This window comes from Ambystoma mexicanum, chromosome 1q (assembly GCF_040938575.1).
Source record: "Ambystoma mexicanum isolate Mex_15411 chromosome 1q, UKY_AmexF1_1, whole genome shotgun sequence".
NCBI lineage: Eukaryota > Metazoa > Chordata > Amphibia > Caudata > Ambystomatidae > Ambystoma > Ambystoma mexicanum.
This window is the reverse complement of record NC_090922.1, coordinates 555,788,904-555,809,407: the sequence shown is the minus strand read 5'-3', so window position 1 is coordinate 555,809,407 and position 20,504 is coordinate 555,788,904. Positions and strand designations below refer to the sequence as shown.

At 47.5% G+C, this 20,504-nt stretch overlaps 1 protein-coding gene across 3 annotated transcripts in view; it reads right to left on the bottom strand.

The window, feature by feature from the left end:
* Positions 1 to 18,698, bottom strand: part of CBLC (Cbl proto-oncogene C) — a 699,319-nt gene extending 680,621 nt beyond the window's left edge. Inside the window, exon 1 of one of the 3 annotated variants that reach the window (XM_069640996.1) lies at positions 18,313 to 18,698. In XM_069640996.1, coding sequence (XP_069497097.1) covers positions 18,313 to 18,638 — 326 coding nt within the window. In that variant the 5' untranslated portion in view covers positions 18,639 to 18,698. The remainder of the gene's footprint in view (positions 1 to 18,312) is intronic. The other 2 variants (XM_069640995.1, XM_069640994.1) reach the window with 2 other exon arrangements.
* Positions 18,699 to 20,504: the final 1,806 nt, after the last annotated feature.

The window sequence follows — 20,504 nt, the reverse complement described above, 5'->3', positions numbered from 1 at the left end:
CCTGGCGGTCTTTCGTCTGCTTTTCCATGTATCTTGAGTGGGTTTGTCACCAGCCACACAGCCATTCAGCATGGAGCATTCCGAGTCCCCCAAAGAATCTACCCATGATTTCCCCTTCGGATTGCATTTCCTATTTCCCCATGTCTGCCCTGCTGGGCACAAAATGCGTTTCAATCAAGGCCATGTTACAAGTGCAACAGGCCTTTATGTCCCCACATAGAAAGATCTTGCCCTTTCCATTGGGCATTGTTGAGTTACATATAATATCTTCTACTAACTCAATAATCTCAAGGGTATAAGTCATACCCAGGGGTTGGGGGTCAGAAACATTGATAACGGTCATATGGGTTCCCTCGTTAGGGAGTTTAATTCTTACAGCTAGCACATTGGGCATATCATTTTTGGGTGTAATATGTGCTCATCGATAAGTATTCCTGACTCCATTGCTGCAATACAAATATGTCATGCTTTTCCAGTAAGACACGTGAGCCCGTGTCAGATAACATATTAGTAAAACCTCTAGTGTTCCAAGTCCTGATGACCCCATTTCAATTCGCTTCCACAGGCTTTGTTGTGCTTTTCTGAACCACCCAGGTCAACGCATTCATTAGGTTTTCTTGCAAAGTGTTCATGCCATTCTGTTTGGTCTTGTTATCCGGGATCTTCTTTAACATTTCCAATAGTTTTCCTCCGCTGACTTCTTCGTCGTGAAGGTTTGCATAGATTCAATTTCAGCATCCAGATTATAACCCAGTTCCAAGTATTGAGGTTTGAACCGTCTTACTGGATCCACCGTTTCAATGGAAGGGCAGTGTACTCTGCTGCACTGCTCCCTCGTGTTTTTTATGGGCTCAATGAACTCAAAGTCAGATGTGTCCAGGATTCTTAATGGGAGGATGTTTGTCAATTTTAAAAATTCTGATTTGTTAATGCGTGAGTTTTTGTGGCTATCCGGTCGATGCCCTTTATGACGATCAAGGGTTCTTTGCTAGGCTCCTGTATCGTCACTGTGGGCATGCTGTGCCCACACCTTTCTCCAGTTGTCGTTCTTACCGGTGATACAACTTGCACCCTCACTGTTGAAATATCTTCCACAAATGACATGCAGGAATTGACAGAATCGTTCGCAGCGTCATCATTCATGCTTTGTTCATTAAGAAGCCAGCTTGTAAGAGTTCCCAAGGGGGCTCATTTTTTCTTTCTTTTTTTGTTAACTTCCCTTTTAATTCCCTTTGCTTGTGGATCTGGGTTTTGGGCCCCATGTCTCCCTTTGTTCCGCTGCTGATTTATTGTAGGGGCTTTTCTTGCCTTATGTAGCTTTTTTGCACCTTTTCTGCCTGCGCTTTTTCCTGGTTAAGTGTATGATGGAGGTTTCCTCGATGGCATTCTCAAGCCCCTCAGTTAACCAGTCTCCTTCTTCCATGTCCTCATCTTTGGGGGTTGGGGGGCGAGGTTGCTTGTTGCATCAGTGCGTTAGCCCGATCTTGTTCCATCACTGAGATGAGGGCATCCAGGTCTTCATCGCTACCTGTTCCCGGGTGTATGATTCTGTTCTTAGCCTCCCGTCCCACTTCCTCCAAGATTTTTCCATTCATACGCAGGAGAACTTTCATTGCAAACTGTAATTCTGATAACTGTGTCTGGACGTCTGCATAAATTGCTTCCGTCGTTTCGGCTGTGGGTTATGCCACTCGCAGTGTCCGATTCCATGTTTGTCGCGCGGCATAAATTAGAAGTTAGAGATAGCCTCTGTCTACCTTCTTTCTTGCTGGGAGCAGTTGTAGGGGTCCTGTTTCATTTGTGTCCATGATGTCTTGCTCCCTGCTCCTGCGTTCGATAGTAGCATCTTTGTTCCTAGAATGTCCTGCTTTCAAAGTGTCTCTCAGGGTATAGCATAGGGCAAGTAATGAATTATTGTTCTCTATCGCAGAAAAAGAGTGGTCTGACAAATTGATCTTGTTTGTATTCGCTCCCCCTTCATTTTGCGAACTGATAGTGTTTATGGTCTGTGGGGCATCTTCATAGCGCCTAACAGGGCCCTTCAGGAAGTAGCCAGCAATGCTGCCCCTCTCCCTGCTCCCCTCGTGCTTTACATGGCGAGCTAGTTATTTGTGCGTTCTTGTTTTCCTTTGCCCTCACCCGTGTGTTAGTGGCAGCCTGCACTTTTGCTGGGGGTATGCGGGTTTCCTCAGGTTGTAGTTATTGGCAGGTGCTCTGCTTTTACCTGGCATGGTGGCTTAAATTCAAGACAATGTGTGCCAACTCCCTGACCCTGTATCCAAGCAATTTATGGCAGGTGTATCAGTTTGGGAGCGGAAGTGCACTCATATGCCACAGTCTCACCTAGTGATCGTAATGAGATTGGGCTACGTCATTCACAATTCAAAGCTTACCTTTTAATAGCCTCCTTTCTCCTCCAGACTCCTTTGACCAAAAACACTCCTGCCTCACTCCATGCTGGCTCCGCGAGAGGCAAGGGGTTTTGTATTGGGCTCCTACTCCACTGTGGAAAGACTGCAGCAATCCTTGCAACGATCATTGTACGTATAAGTTTATTGAATATAGAACTATCTCTTGTAATCAAAATATGTGGAAGCCCAACTGGCGGTCCATTGACCACTCTTTGATTCCCTCTCATATCAAACTCTTGATCTCTGTTCTTTAATCCAGATATTTTCCACCACAGCTGATGTGTAAACCCTGCTTCTGTGGTTGGCCCTGGAGCCCTGGTTTAATGAGGAGCTTATGCCCCCTGTGATATGGCATTTGTGTGTGCTATTACTGTCAGCTATCACCGAGCCATTAGTGAGGCCAAATGCAATTTTTTTTTACCTTTCACATTGTGAATGCAATAAATCAACGTATAGAATTGTTTAATGAGGTCCGCTATCTTCAAATGTGTCCTCATCTGACTCCATTCCTCCCTCCCAAGACCTGTGGGTATTCATAAGCATATTGGTCAGTCTGGGACTATAGAGTGTGTGGTTCCACCACCCATCTCGGTTCCTCTGTTAAACTCCTTGCCTTAAGCTGCTTCGGAATCCTTTTGGGATTCCTTCCCTTCCTTCTCACCTATGGAGATTGTCTCGGCCATGGATAAAATGAAATCTGCCTCGCCAATTGATGTTATTTCTTTGAACATTGTGAAAGAAAGTTGCTGCCCATTGTTACCCATGTCGTGCCTGCTCTATGGGCGAGATTCCCTCTGGCCTGAAACACACCCTGGTCATTCCTTTACTTAACAGGCCATCTCTTGAGCCCTTAACTACAGCACATTTTCACCCGCTATCGCTCCTTTTATGAAGTGGTTGGAGTCGCTGGGTGCTCTTCTGCTTAGTAGGTTCTGTGAAGATACAGGTCTTTTTGATGCATTTCAATCAGGGTTTCAAACAGGGCGGGGCACTGAAACTGTACGGGTGTCTGTTCTGGCACTTATTTCTGATGAGGGTGGAGTGGCAGCTATGATTCTTTTAGATATTTCAGCTGCTTTTGACACTGTGGACCACTCCATCCTGCTCAGTCGACTCGCTGCAGCTGGGATTTCTGGTGTGATCTTGTCTTGTTTTCGTTCTATTCGCTCAAATCGCTCTCAGTCTCGATCTGTTCAGCCTTTCTGCTCTGCACTCTCTTCTTTAGTCTGTGGTGTTCCACAAGGATCTGATCTCTCCCCTACCGTGTTCAATATTTACATTCAGCCTCTTGTTCTCATCCGCTTCCACGGCTTCTGCTGTTATTCGTACACGGATGACACTCCGATCATAGTTCACCTTGATCTGCTCCATCTCTCCCATGCAGGAGGCATGAGAGGAGCTATGGCTCAAATTGAAGGTGGCAAGTCAGAGGTGATGGTGGTGGGTCACTCCCCATCAACCTCTCTGTGGACTCCCTCGTTCTGGCATCCGTCTATTAGCCCTTTGTCTGCACCTGTGTCAACTGTTAAATCTAGGTGTTAACTTTCTGCATCCGTTTCCATGGCCGCTCAGATTGGTTCAGTCTGTCAGGGGGGCCACTTCCAGCTGAAGATTCTTAGAAAGGTTTTGCAGTTTATTCCTCAACACCTACGTGCCCCGGTTGTTGCAGCTTCAGTCTTGAGTCGCATAGATTTGCAATTAGCCAAGAGGGTGCACTTTAAATGTTTGTGCCTGGTACACAGGGCTTTCCATGCTGTGGGGCCAGAATATTTACAGCTAAAGTTCTTCCCCTATGTACCGTACCATTTTCTTTGCTCTAGAGACCGATTTCTTATGTCTGTTCCTAGATTTCGATATGTTAAAATGGGTGGCCAATCCTTTTCACTGGTGGTGTACAACTTATGGAATGCCCTACCTATTGCTCTGCGGTCCACTGTGGTTTCACTGCAGTTCCACCGTACCTTACAAACCCTGCTTTTTTGATAGTTTGTGTCGGGCTACTGCGGTCTGTTCTGTAAGTCTTTGTAGCGCCAAGTTGCCTTCTGGCGTAAAATGGGCTGTACCCCTTGGTACAAAATGGAAAACATAACAGAGCGGTCTGTTCTGTGTAAGTCAATCAAATCCACTTTCAGATCTCTAGAGGACAGGGCTTAAGTACGGAATTTCTCTCAGCAAACACTAGATATTAGAACAATTTAGAACAAAGTCTCTCTTCTCCGATAATAAACTGTCAAGCTAGACTTGTGAATGGTACGCTGGGTAGGAGTTGCATCAGGATTTCCTTTCTCCCATTTGTAAAATCTCCAATGAGGTTCTGCTGCATCGACCATGCCCCCTTCCGTTGACATATCCTGGGCCTTTTAGGCTCTTTAATTTACTATAGACCTTTGATTGGCTGTTACTGGCCATCTTCACGAAGGAGCCATTTTTGGGACCCTGCTGACTGGTTCTCCTTGAGTGTATTAAACACCAAGCCCGTAAAAGAGCTCCATTGGTTCTGCATCCCGATCCCGAGACTTGGAAGACGTACCCACTTCTTGATCTGTCAGTAACTCGAATCTGATTAATCTGGACGTTTCACCTAGGCCTCCTTCTCTCACTTTTGATAGATAACAGCCACTTGCCTCAACACCGGCAGGGCAGGTCACGAGTCCTCTGTTTGGACCGAGTCAGACAGTTACCTTATCCGTCTGCGGATGACGCAGAGGGCCACTCAGAACCTCCTCCCCATTATCCTCTTTTAATGTTGCTATACCAGACTTCCTCTGACTGCATTTTTTGGTGGAACATTTCTAAACGCAGTAATGACTGTAGGCTGGCTCATCCAGGTGCACAAAAACTTGCGAGTTGAGTAATGAAATTGCTTGCCCTTTGGCTTTTTGGTGTGCCTTTTCTCCTTGCCCCATTTAGTTTTGCTTTCCCAGTCTGTTTTACCCCCGTGTGGTTCTTCTGAGGCAGCGCCACGACTTGGGGCTCTTTTTCCACAGCGACATTTACAGCCTTTCCAGAGCCTTCCACAACCAGCTTGCCTCTCTGCTCTGCATCTGAATTATCCAAGCTCTCGCCAAAGAGGGATTCCCCAAATAGGGATTCTGCACACTCAAGATCTCGATTGCCTTATGCCCATCATTGGTGCAGACAACCTCTTTTGCGTCTTGTTAAGCTTCATTCGACCTAGCAAAGTAACGTCACCCACCCCCCCCTGATATTTCTGCAATCACCGCTTGTGCCACTGTAGTATCCCGCTTCTGTAAGCCCGTCCAAGCCACCAGTTTCATTTCTTGCATCCAAATGTGTCGTTTTTTCCCTCATTAGATTTAACAAGATTTGTGATAGTATTATTACTCAAAAAGTATTTTAACTTGTTATGCACTCCCACGTGGTTAAATTGAAACAATAAAGTTTCAAGTAAGGACGTGTGATTTATTGATTCCATTTTAAGACCTTCATAAAGGTTCACAAGAGCACAAAGAACTTGGTTGCCCGTCCAAGGCTAAACCTGTTCCTGGTTGTCTACCTGCCTTAGCATGGCTGACAGCTTTCTAGAATTGTATTATTCTTATTTATTTTTCCCTGTACAGGTAAAGTGCTTTATTACCATCAGCTCTGACTGATGGCTCATCTCATTTTCCTCAATGACCCCTATGGTGGAGGGGTCCTTCCCCGATGATAGAAGGAGGTGGGCAAGGGTAAGCCAATTGCTAGTTGTAAATTAGTTCCAGAGTTCCAACTCCAGCGATGTGTGTGCTTTCTTCCTACTTATCAGATCGTGAGTGTGGACCCCCAACAATGACAAGGGTACCCTCTAACCTTATGCTCTGAGAGTCCAACAGGACAGCACCAGTCCCTCACAGGAAGAAAGCTAAAGAGAATCAGGTCTCCGCAACACCTCACTTACCGAAACTGCCAAACTGCACTGGTGATGTGACACTACGCACACCACTGCGCGTGCTATACGCCTATAAGTTGTATTTCAAGGCCTGCAGTCCAAAGCCACGCCTCTGTGATAGAGACTGTATACAGGCTTCTAAAGTGACACAAGCAACTTGCCCTCTCCTGCCAAACTGCACTGACACACTACGCACAATTCGGTACAAGTGGCTTAAACTTAGATTCATCCATGTATAGCTTGTAACAAGACATTCTGGAGTAATTTTCAGTTCGGTCCAGTGGATGCACTATCACTGATTTGGGATTCTGCAAATGCAACATTATATAATCAGCACATGCTGAAACTTTACCTTTCAAACCCCCAACTCAGATGCCAGAGATGTCCACAAGTGATGAAATGTCCTAAACAGGATTCCGAACCAAAAATAAAGGGAGTGTTGGGAGCAGACCTTCCCATACCGTGCAACTCTGCAAAGAATAAACAAGGTACAATTCAGCATCTAAGAAAAGGAGTGCCTTTTGTGAGGAATTCGACCATACGCATGGTGGGTGTGCACTCGCCTGGGCTTTTATTATATTTATTTATTTAGATTTGTAAAGCGCACTGCAGCCCATGGGCATCGAGGCGCTAAAATGAGAATAGGAAGGCTTAATTCTGGGTTACATGAATGCCGCCCATGGAAAATTCTTAGACATGGTAAATGTTAGTTACAACGTACTCAGATGGGCTTGATTCTGGGTTACATGAATACTGCCCACAGAGGATTAGATACAACATACAGGTGACACCGTTGTATGGTTACAGGTGCTGTGGTAGTCAAAACAGGTTTAAGCAAATGTATCAGACAAAAAGCCTAGTTTTGATTGCCTTACAGAAAGCTAAATTTCTTAAATTTCAAATGAAATTGAATGATGGTAGACCAGCCTCCGGAAAATGGGTGGGGCTAATCTGCACACATTTTCCTATGCTCACCACATAACATACGCATAAACCCATGTACTCTGGATGGACAGCCTACAGGAGCAGTCCTCCCTGTCATATTTAGTTATAATCTGACAGGTGGAGTACACAATGCATCTCCAGAAGGCCTGGTCGAGGACCAGAATGGCCACCCTAATTAAATAACAAAGGCTCCTTTGATCTATCATGTCCTTTTGTTGAGCCCTGTAGCTGGTGGCAGCATGCACATACTAATCAGAGTTTAATTCAGACAGGCATACACGGGGCCTGGCTGCAGAGACTAACAAAGGAGAAAGGAAACCCCAACAATCTTTCATATGCAACTTTGTCAACCTGATGCCAACTCCTGCCCTCAGAATCGATTGACAGTGAAATATCATGCCTGAGACTGCAGGTTTACAGTAGTCATCCCCGCAGGGGGCCCCCATTCAAAAGGTACTAGTATGTGGTTTTGCGGGGCCAGAAGGTCTGGTCGCTCTGCAGCTTCAAGGGAGACCTGTCACTTTAATCAGGAACCACAGAGAGCTCCATTAACCAGAGAGACCCTTTGATCCACAACAGACAGGAAGATAGGTCGGACTTAGTAGTACATGGTTTCACCCCTTTACATTGCCTGTTGCACAACACTCTGGTTATGAACTCATGCATACAGGAAATTGTTGGTGCTAACCCAGGATTGGTTCATTAAGGTAGGCTTAGCCTAGACAAATCCCTGTGGTCCATTTGGCTATAAAAGAGGCCTTCTTTTGGCAGATCATCAGAAGGCTTCACCAGAAGCAGAAGGAAGAACAGTCTCCCTTACATCTTCCACCCGTGAAGGAAGGCCAGGACCTCCAAAAAGAAAGCGAGATCCCTCGCCTAAACATCTTCCAGGGAACAGAGAGAGATACTGAATCCAGAGGACCACCCCCCCAGCAGTTCCAGAACCAGTGCCCAGCCAGCACACAGCGTGCCCTGCTAGGCTCTGCAGCAAGCTTCCTAGGTGGGAAGTGCCAAAGAGTCTCTGAACCAAACCAAGGACAATGCATCTGCCTACAACACTCTCCTCAGCTTTGGGCTGTCCACCTTAAAGGACGACACAAGCCCAGTGAAGAAGTTAGGAGTGCATCGACAAGCATCTTCCGACATCTGCCTTAAAGGACATTTTCGAGGCAGTCAAGCGCCTTGAGCTGCAACCGACTGCTCCGCTGACTGATGTAATGCTGCAATAGCTAAAGCCACCTGAGACACCTCGATCAGTGCTTCAGAACCACCGACCAGCACTGAGACGATTGCTGACCATGAGCCACCGTGTAGGCCAACCTGCATCCGCCCATCCAGCTTCGCTCGCCGAACTGCCTGTCGCCTGAAACCCACAGCAATCTGCCTTCTTGAACTCTGTTGCAGAAGCTGCAAAGCACCCTGAAACCGACTCGACTCCGTTGAGCACCAAGAACTCTGAAGGTCCTAGTGTCATTTTATGATCCATTACTCCCTTTGTGTTGAAACCAAGTATCCTTGAACTATTGCGATTAATTACTATACCGACCACCCTCCCTGTTAGTATCTAGAGTGCATCCCTTTTCCTTCTTTGAAACGGTCTGTCCTCTGCATTCCTTTACAGGGTGGGTTGCATTTTGTAGTGTGCTAGAACTGTCTGTTATGATAATAATAAAGTAGATATGTTTGTACAACCTTGACTGGACAGTCCCTTTTATCGTTGGGTATTCATTTTATTTTCACTGCGTTGCAACTAACCAATGATCCACAACTCTTCGAAGATAAACCTGCTGTTCCATCCACGTTAACAAAATTGAACAGGGAAGTTTATAATTTGCTTGTGTTTCCAATCTGTTCGGATCAGTTCAGGTGTGTACTAGAGGTGTGGGACTGATGGATGGTTTAGAAACTGATATTCATCCCTGCACCACAGGCGCCCCAGAAGTCGATTTGTCACACCTTTCAGAGTACAGGCGATGAAACAAAGATAGAAGCATTGGACCTCATGCAGGTCATTTTAAGGCCTCCTCCAGAAACTGACAATTAACCATGCCAAAGGCTTTCCCTGCATCCAAAGTCAATCAAGAGCATCTCTCCAAGGCATACTCAATCACCCACAGGATGTCCGAAAACCGATCTTGTATTGGGGGGTTCCTACCTTTCTCTGACAAACCCAGCCTGGTCTGGACTGACTAATAACGGACTCACATCATCCATTCGGGACACCAAGGTCGCTACACAAATCTTACAACAGGAGTTTACTAGGGAAATGATCGTGTAGTTTTTCACCTATTTTAAGTATTTGCCTTATTTTAGAATACATGTTAGCATGATCTCTGTGAAGATGCTCACTGCAGACGCTTTCTCAGTAAAACGGGTAAAGAGCTCTCACAGAACAGGGGCAAGGATACAGACAGTAACTGGAAAAGGTGAATGGACAGTAAGGACAGGAAATCTGCTGTTCCACATTCCTGTTTCAATTATTTCAAACTAAGTGCTGGTATATTTGAACATCACAGCAAGACGCCAATGTGCAGATAATCACACAGAGAGCCTGCAGGCACGCCACTACACCCCACTCTTCCCCTTCCGCCCTTCACTTCAGCAAGGATGCGGTCAGCCACGCTGAACATACAGAAATTACACACTCTGTTTGCTTGATGTTCCAAAAATGCTCGGGGAAAGGGTTATCAGAAAGAAAAAAGGTAAATGTGCAGGTTACATTTTCACTTCTGGGATTTTGACGCCATGTTACAAGCGGAGTAAATACCGTGCATGCCTGCCTAACAGGAAGGAATGCATTGAAAATGACTGTGCAACTTTGAAGTAGGATCGACAGAGAGCACACGAGTCAGATGGGAAGCTCAAACCAGGTTTAGTAACTGTGTCAGAATGGGTTTGCGATAAAGGCCTACTAGGTTAAAGAAGTTTTGTACCCCAGAACAGGATATCCCTCTCAGGGATTATCCCAAAGTGTCACAGGGTCCTAAGGAGGGCAATAGCCTTTTCTCAGAAGTAAGCTTATTTCGTCCATTTTACAGTGTCGGGATATAGCAGCCAGTCGTTTCTTGCCATCCCGGGCCTAGTGCTATAGACCCCTACTCCTTTTTTGGGAACTGTGAGCCCAGGGATAAAGTTGCTTCTTGATCATCCCTACTAGCAAGGATATTCAGTCCTCTAGCCAGAGGCCACAGAAAATTCATCAACCCCTTCTGACCACCAACTACTTCTGTCCCCTTCCTTATGGCTTTTGTCCGACTATGATGAGGTTACTCATCAACGACAGGCTGGAGTCCTAAGCCTCTTGATCTTCTCTTCCATGCATCAGATAATCTCACCCTCTTGGGGCAGTCTTTTCGCCTGCTCCCTCCCACTCTCTCAGGGCTAGCTCTGAGCAAATCCTTCAGTCAATCAGTGCCACACTTCCACAGTCTCCACTCCCCACCCCCTTGTTTTTTACAGTGTCTTTGGTATATCTCTCGGCAATCTCTTTCTCATCTCTATCTGGCCATAAAATGTCTTTCCTGCACCCTCTTACAACCCCATGCAAGCGTGGGAAACTGGGCAGATGAAAAGTCCGTTCTTAGCCAGCGCTTCCTACTGCAATGAGTAATCCTTAATTCCCCAGGCTCTGCTCTGGCCTGCCACACTGACAGCAAGCTCTGGACACCATTACAGTGCTCTTGATGACTGGGATTATTCACTAATAAACCTGATTGAGAAACGTGCAAAACACTGGATAAAAAGAGTCGGACTGGCTGTTCCCTCTTTTCCCCGCCTCCCCCTGAGGTTCACCTGTTGTGCCTGATCATTTTTCTAATGCCTGCAAAGGAGATTAATTTGCCCTCTGTGAGCAAACACAGAAGGCTTAAATTGCCTGTCGGCCATTTTGACGTCAGGCAGAATGGTAAATGCAGTGCAGGGGCTCAGGGCAAGTCTCTCACCACCGGATGTTGGACAGACTCTAGGGTAAATGCATGCACCCTCTCACTGCAGGTCAGCCAGGGGAAGGAAGCTGCCCTGGTAAGCAGGACGGCATGAGCAGGCGCGGGTCCCAAAAGGGATTCTCTAGAAGCAGAGTTCTTCGTATGAAAAACCAGTGAAGGCAAAAGGGGTTTGAGCAGCCCGCATAGGCCTGGGTGGCGACTGTAGATTTTCATTACAGGGACGACATTTTTTTTTACTTTGCAATTACCGAATCCACCTCTAATGCTGCTATCAGAATGTGCACCAACAAGCTGTTGGCAGCTTAAAAAAGTTGGTTAAAACATGGGATTCTGTTGTAAGGTGTCTAAACGCACATGTCATAATGCATTGCGTTTCATTCAAGGGACTAGTACAACCAAAGCATTCTGAATATAAAACACAGGTTATTGAAGTTAGCACTATTACAGGCAATCTTTCCATGCAAATGTGTTTTCAAGTACAGTTGCCGTCTCATAAATTCATCCATAATGGTTACCATCTCCTAAAGGTCTAGTATATCACAAAGACAATTTTAAATCAAGAAATGCTAACAACCCAAAATCTGCCCAAAAGAGAGGAGTGAGTTAGGCCATACTGTGTGGCCATTCAGACCAGGGCCTCCCAGCTAAGACAGCAAACAATGAGGTTCCACTCTCCACAAATGTGCTGGGATACAATATAAAGCACGGGCCTACCCGCTGACAATGGAAACTTGTGTCACGAATGGGAGCCATTCCTGAATTCTGATCGATACCTGCATAAATTAGAGTAAAACCAGTGGCCATGGGGTGTAAGAGCCGGACGTTTAGGAGAAGTGAATACAAAGCAATAAGAAACTGCTGGGAGTCTGAAAATGTATTAGGGATGGTGGGGGCCCCATTTCAAAAAGATGTTTTGGAGGCCCCTTACCTACAGATGGAAAAAGCAGTCCACTTAAATTTTATTGCAGTCAAAAGAATAAAGCAAGGAGTTTAATAGCTGCAGATTATCATGGACAGGCGGCCAGCAGTGAGTTGAAATACTTAAAGTCCATTGAAAAGCTATTAATCACTGTTTGACAGCAGGGTGCTAATGTAGTGGAAACCAGAGTAAATGCAGCAAGGTGATAAGAAGATTGCTGGATACTGCAAGAGGCCTGAGAGAGGTGATGGCCTAAAGGCACCAGCAAAGGCAACCTGTGGCGTGTGTGATGCAAAGCCTATTGATTATTTTTCTGTGTTGTACCTTTTGTTTCTCCGGGTTTGTGTCTGTGTGTAGATGCCTGGGTGCGTGTGGAGGATCCTGTACCATGAAGGGCCACTTTGTGTAGCTACACAATCCCTCTATCTGTCCCTCCACACTTGCATTCCCATACCCTCTCGCATCTCACTCATCCTTCCAATATCCCTTCATCCTCCCACCGCCTACCCTCTACCCACTCTCCCTTTATCTTTTCCCATTGGTCACTTCATCTTCTGCCCCTCTCTTACTCCATCCTCAAATGCTTTTTTCCCTTTGTTCCTTCCATCTCTCCAACTCACACTCCCCAAGTCTCCCTCCCATCCCCACTTCACTCATTTTACTCCCTGATCCCTCCCTCGTTCTTTCGTCTTTGCTCGCCCCTTCCCAAACCCAGTTACCTATGCACTTCCTCATCTGCCACACTACCCTCCCTCCTTAACGCTCCACATTTCAATCTCTAGTTCACTCCCTGCCTTTCTCGCCCTTCCTCTTTCCTTCCATGTCTTCAACTTCCTTCCTCCCTCTTACCTTTCTTCCCCTCCTTCTTTCCTTAGTGCTCCCTTTTCCATTCCTCTCTGCTAGTCTCTTAACAGCTGGACACACTGGCTGCACACAGCGTTCCTCAGCAGGTGCATTAACATGCTGAGCTATCTTATTTAGTGTGAATCGGTGGCCTCCGGTTTAAAACAGCCATGGACATGCGACCCGAGAGTGGGTTGTGACTGATTCACCACTTACGAGAGAGAGGGAGACAGAAACAAAATAATTGGGTGAGGGGATGAGTTGCAGAGGAAAGGGGTGGGGTTGACAGGTGAGATACATGGGGAAAAAACTTAGAACGAAGGAGAAAGTCAGGAAAGAAAAAATGGAAATAAAGGTAAATGCTAAATCTAGGCAAGAAAAATTAAGTAAATGAAAGAGAAAAAAGTAAGGAATAGCAAAAGGACAACAACGAGTGAGGTGTGTCCACTGCCCCCATAATCAGTGTTAAGGTGATGATGAGGCGGCCTTCCCACTTTGCAGTTGCAGCACTGGATAATTTTGCAAGATGGGTTCTAACACTTCACCAACACTGAGCACATCAGGAGAGGAGCCAGAAGCAATGTGTGCTAACACTTCACCAACACTGAGCAAATCAGGAGTGGAGCCAGAAGCGATACGTGCTAACACTTCCCCAACACTGGGCACATCAGGAGAGGAGCCAGAAGCAATGCGTGCTAACACTTCCCCAACACTGGGCACATCGGGAGAGGAGCCAGAAGCGATGTGTGCTAACACTTCACCAATACTGAGCAGATCAGGAGTGGAGCCAGAAGCGATGCGTGCTAACACTTCCCCAACACTGGGCACATCAGGACAGGAGCCAGAAGCGATGCGTGCTAACACTTCACCAAGACTGAGCACATCAGGAGAGAAGCCAGAACGATGCATGCTAACACTTCACCAAAACTGAGCACATCAGGAGGGGAGCCAGAAGCGATGTGTGCTAACACTTCCCCAACACTGGGCACATCAGGAGAGGAGCCAGAAGCGATGCGTGCTAACACTTCCCCAACACTGGGCACATCAGGAGAGGAGCCAGAAGCAATGCGTGCCAACACTTCACCAAGACTGAGCACATCAGGAGAGGAGCCATAAGCGATGCGTGCTAACACTTCCCAAACACTGGGCACATCAGGAGGGGAGCCAGAAGCGATGCATGCTAACACTTCACCACATCAGGAGGGGAGCCAGAAGCGATGCATGCTAACACTTCACCAACACTGAGCACATCAGCAGAGGAGCCAGAAGTGATGCATGCTAACACTTCACCAACACTGCGCACATCAGGAGGGGAGCCAGAAGCGATGCGTGCTAACACTTCCCCAACACTGGGCACATCAGGAGAGGAGCCAGAAGCGATGCGTGCTAACACTTCCCCAACACTGGGCACATCAGGAGGGGAGCCAGAAGCGATGCATGCTAACACTTCACCACATCAGGAGGGGAGCCAGAAGCGATGCATGCTAACACTTCACCAACACTGAGCACATCAGGAGAGAAGCCAGAAGCGATGCGTGCTAACACTTCGCCAACACTGAGCACATCAGGAGGGGAGCCAGAAGCGATGCGTGCTAACACTTCACCAACACTGAGCACATCAGGAGGGGAGCCAGAAGCGATGCGTGCTAACACTTCCCCAACACTGGGCACATCAGGAGAGGAGCCAGAAGCGATGCGTGCTAACACTTCCCCAACACTGGGCACATCAGGAGGGGAGCCAGAAGCGATGCATGCTAACACTTCACCACATCAGGAGGGGAGCCAGAAGCGATGCATGCTAACACTTCACCAACACTGAGCACATCAGGAGAGGAGCCAGAAGCGATGCGTGCTAACACTTCACCAACACTGAGCACATCAGGAGGGGAGCAAGAAGCGATGCGTGCTAACACTTCCCCAACACTGGGCACATCAGGAGAGGAGCCAGAAGCGATGCGTGCTAACACTTCCCCAACACTGGGCACATCAGAAGAGGAGCCAGAAGCGATGCGTGCTAACACTTCCCCAACACTGAGCACATCAGGAGGGGAGCCAGAAGCGATGCGTGCTAACACTTCCCCAACACTGGGCACATCAGGAGAGGAGCCAGAAGCGATGCGTGCCAACACTTCCCCAACACTGGGCACATCAGGAGAGGAGCCAGAAGCGATGCGTGCCAACACTTCACCAACACTGAGAACATCAGGAGGAGCCAGAAGCGATGCGTGCTAACACTTCCCCAACACTGAGTACATCAGGAGGGGAGCCAGAAGCCGTGCCGTGCCCAGTGAGGCTGTAGACAGTCACAACTCGCTTGTCTTTTGTGACTGCCTTCGCTTGATCTGGATGTTTTGTTATTTTCGGTTTTGGTTGTACTTACACAGATCCCCCATGCAAATACATGCATAATGTACACAGTGGCAAAATGACAAACCCGCCCCTGCTGTTCAAAGAGAACGGGGGCAGCTACCCCATTTGCCCCGTGTACTCGTCGCATATGCGCATAGGGGAACTTAAATCTTCATACCGATGGAACGGTGGGTTAGTGCGTTTGATCATTAGGCAGTCCTGCTACCATTGGACCAGAGGTTCTGGGAGTGGAGGAGCGGAAATACCCCATTAACTCAGTCCAGGTAAGTTCTCTTAACAGAGCCCACATGTTATTATATGATATGATAGTTTATTTATATAGCACCTAGACACAATGTGTTTCAAAGCGCTTCAAGACAAGGGAGGGAACAAGGGAAAATACAATGACATTCTCAGAGGCCATGAACAGTAAGGATGTGAAATTAACTATTGTACTCGGCCTGACGACATTTCAGATAGTGCAAGAGTTAAGACATAGATAACGAAGGGAGGTGGAGAGTGGGAAGGAAATGGAAACAGGCAGGTGACTACAGTACTAGGCCTGACGACATTTCTGGTAGAGCCGGAGAAAACAAAAGGTGAGGGAGAGGGGTGAAGAAAGGGAGGGGAGGAGCAAAACAAGCGACCATCGTACTAGGCCGATGACATTTCAGATAGTGCTGGAAGGGAGTGGGGGGGGGGCTTCCCAAAGCTCCCCCTTCATTGATTTTTGAAGCTATCGGTAAAACAGGGTCCTGGTTTACTTTTGGCTCTCGTCTGGCAATATGATCAAACTTCCCATAAAGGTAACAGCTTAATAGTTTTTAATGGTTTAGTCTGTTGATGTTGTCACCTTCAAACACAGAGATATACTTTTTCTGGGCTACTTCGCAATATGCAAATTTCCCAGTGGGTGCCCCTGGCCAGATTTGAGAGACTTTCCATTGAAAGGATAGGAACATTTAATCAGATTGCTTTTAGCAGGGGGTGCCCGGCCACCGGAGCACCTGCACTCTCGGTGCCCCTGGCCATGTCCCATCCTGTCCCATTCATGTGCTGCACCCTCCTAAGGTAGGATAGTTACACAAGTAAGGCATTGATCTCTTGACATGAAAGAAGCCTGCACTTCACAAGTTCGAATCCCCGGCAAAGCCTACTTAGCCTTTCATCTTTTGGAGGTTGCTAAATCAAGGAAAATTATCAATGTGTTGATATTAATTAATTAATAACTTGTTATTACAGCGCTTAGTAGCTAGTAGAGTTTGGCATAAAGCACTTATTATTTTTCTGTTCCCAATTGACATTCAGGGTGAAATGGTTTAAAGAAGTCCCATTGCCTTCAGGTTAACATAGGGGTTTTAAAGCATGGAGGTCTTATGTTCGATTCCCTACAGGCCCTCTCAGGCGCCTTGTCACCCGAGTTCAATCCCTCAACATCGTCTTAGGGCCTCAGGTTCCTACATCTCCCCTCCACCTGCAAGTAAAGGGTATATGCAGGGATCAAGTCCTAAAAATGTAATTTGGAGGACTCTTTAACATATGTACTGGGATGTGACATCATCGGAAATTAGCATATCAAGGTGCCATATGCAAATTTCATTCAACTGGCTTTCCATAATCATACAAAATGCACATTATGAATGTCATTTGCCTTTCATAAAATCAACACCCACCAAAAACGAACAGAGTATTCAACATGTTAAAAGGTGTGTATGTTTTAACCTGCAAAAATTAATACCAATGTTTGTCCTGGAATATTCAGTCCCAAAATATGTCATTTCAACTTTATTTTTTACTATAGTTTCATCAGGTTATATGGTGCAGTGGTGAAGTGTCTGGCCTCTGAACCTGGCGACTGTGGTCCAGGGCAGCACACATTCAAAGAAGACAGTCACATTTGCTCATTTTACACTCAAGCTCTAAAATACCCTGGGGGGGCTGCATGTACCCTCGACTTGAGCCCTGGGTATAAAAAGCAAGGTGGTGATGGCGGATCCCTTTACATGAAAGTGGAGGCCTCACTGTGGATGCGCTTATCTCTTCACTTCACTCCAGTCACTTACATTATCAATTCCTGTCCTCTGTGTCATTGTTCTACAGGCTCCATGGTCTGCTTTCAGGCTGAAGACCTCCCTGCACCTAAAGTGTATTTCCCACTGTACATGAAGCGGACTCTCAGTGTACCTCATACATGTCAACATTATACATTCCATACGGGAGATGCTAGATCAGTTCTGGTTTTAACTTTGCATTCTGGGACTTGTAGTGCTGAATGTCCCTATTGTAAATCCAGGAATACAACTCCCAGAATGCAAACTTAAAACCATGACTGGACTTCTGTCTTGCGAATGGAATGGATAATGTTGGTATGTGTGTTGCATGGAGGCCCTCTCAATAAGGGGTTCCCCTAAAAGTATATCTGTCGTTGATGGTTCATGGTATCTGAAGGTGGGGGATCCTCTTTATCTGTGGATGGAGGTTGCCTTCTCCTAATAGTGATGAACTATAGGAAGTCTTGAGACTTCCTCCTACCTTGACATACCCCCCATTTACCTCCTGTGTATCCCCAGGTACTCCCACCTGACACAGCGCCCCTCCCCAGAGTCTATCCGCTCCCTGGTACCAGAGTTGGATGCCACTGTTTCTAGGTGGTAGCCTCACTTGTAGGTGTTGTGGAAGTCCCACCTGTGCATGGTCTTCTTGTATCTTGCCCCTATACTGCTTCTATAATTCACACCTAGCTTCCAGCTCTCGGCCACCTTCACTTGCCATAGAACCCTAGGTTTCTGCTCAACCCGTGGTTTCTCTCCATAGCTAGTCTTCATATTATTTGATGGTGGAAGGCTCAACTTAAGTGGGGTAGGTGCTGTCCTGCTTCACCACTTTCCATTACCTGACCCTATTTAACTCATCTCTGCCCCTTTGACACCATCACGTGCTGCAGACTCCACGATCTCTTGCTGCCCCCTGGCCATTTAAATGGATGATCACGTGACGGTCTGGTGCTCTCACCTGTAGATGGAGGTTTCATCGTAGATCTTGTCCTTGGCCTCCTTGAAGAGTCCAGTGGCCTGCTTGAGCTTGCTCAGCAGGTTGCCCAGGTAGACCCTGATGTAGGCGTTCTCCCAAAGACAGATGAAGTGGTTTACTTTTTGCAGTTGTCGCAGCACCTGAAATGTTTCCGGCAGGATCTCCAAAAGGTAGGGCGGGCTGTTCTTGAGCTGCAGGCGGGGGCTGCCGCAAAGCCTGGTCAGCCTCTCGACCTCCTTCAGAGCCTTGTCCAGCGTTTTCCTGTCCAAGGTGACTGCAGTGAATAGGTGAGGCCCCGCCGAAGCCATCGCAACTCCAAGAGCCGACACGGAGCAGGGACTTCCTGATTACAAAGGCAGCTCACAAACAGGTGGGTGAGGCCATTCCACGCAGGGGGAGGAGGAGAGGGCGTGGAGTAAAAGCGAGACAAGGGAACCAGCTGGAAAGAGTCGGGAGACGAGCGTGGTACATGAAAGAAAAGTGGCGAGGGATCAGCGAAAGACATGAAGGAGAAGGAACGTAGAAAGGGGGGGGTAAGAGAGGATAACAAAAGCCACGGGTGAAATAGAAGAGAAGGCGGACAGGGCAGAGCGCGTCTAATGACAGGAGCGGCCACTGGGGCGAAGAAGAAATAATAGGCATTATGGCATACTTTTATACAGCACAAAATGAAACTCGCGGTGTTTCTAAAATAGTTGGGCATTCAAGTGCAAATAATTATTTTTTTTTTCACCTATAAAGCGTGAAAGTCGGCGTGACGAGTTATACAGCGACCTCCGCACTGCGGTCTAAGCTCACTGAGCTGAGTCTTCTGGGTGAGGAAGACGGAGAGGGACAGGTGAGTGGTCTAGAGAATCTCGAAACGATTGGGACGTGAAAAAAGCAACATAAAAGAACCAGGGTAAAATGCAACTGTGTCTGGGCTGCCACCGTATGCTAACTGAATCCTCGAAAGCCCCAATAATGCCTTCACATACCATGGGGGGTATCCAACAGCAGTGGTGGGTGTGAACCATGGAAAAAGTCCTGATCAAAGAACGCAGCAACTCGGACAATGGCACTACAGTCTTAAAGCTGTTGCATCTGATGAATTTGTAAAATGGAGGGAATTCATTGTTTTCCCTGAACTGAGTGTGCACCCAAAGTAATCCAGTAAGGTTTTGACGGGTACTTCCCTTAACAATTGTTAAAAATAATTGGTTAACAAGAGACTGCGCATGCGCGAGCCACGACTAGAAGAGCTTGCTCTCGGTGGCCGCGGAAAACATCCTTACATATCCTCATCCCCGGCGTTTGTTTCGGAAGGGAAACAATATGATATTGTGGCGGAACTCCTTGGGCATCGCCTGCTTCAAACCCGATTGAAATCGGGGCACGGAAAGTGAAAATTGGGCTGACGACCGTTGGTGTAGAGGACGACACCATCTTGGTGCAGCACTTAAGGCGATAGGCATCCTGCCTGCATATATGCTCCAAGCGCCCGCAGATCCTATAAGACGAGACCCAGGAACCGGGTGCCATGGACCAGGAGAAACAAACTGCTGAGGGATCAGACACGGTAGGTGGAGGCACCTGCATACGGTGCTCGTGGCGGCTCTGGGAACCGTCTGTAACCCCTCCTCTAAACCAAACAGAAGCGCCTTCTGAAGCCTACGCGGCATGCAACAGCGGCTACAGTAGCCTTTAAGCCCTGGAGGCCACTCACCGCGCTGACCCCAAGCAGAGAGCAATGCCAGACCAAAGGTGAGGCACTCCGCATGCCCAGATACCTCTCCTGGACACCCTCAACGCCAAGGAGACATACAGTGCTCCCCAAGCACACACAGCGGACCACCAGGTCTCCACGGCTCCAGGCTCGGCGGCCAGCAGGCGCCCCCCCCCCCCGACCCCCACTCTGAAGACTCCTGCACAAACTGCAATAAACTGTAGCGGGCAACAGGGGATGAACAAAAGGCTCACAGACCGGCTTCAGGGGTGACACACTCGCCCTGAAGCGCCTTGCAGAGCCTGCGCAGCATGCAACACCGGCAGCACTAGCCCACACACTAGCCCACAATTGGGGCGCCCCCCCGAGCACATAGCAACGTCAGACCAGAGGTGAGGCACCCTGCATGCCTAGAACCCTCCCCCAGACACCTGCAAAGCCAAAGAGACAGACAGTGCCCCCCAAGCAC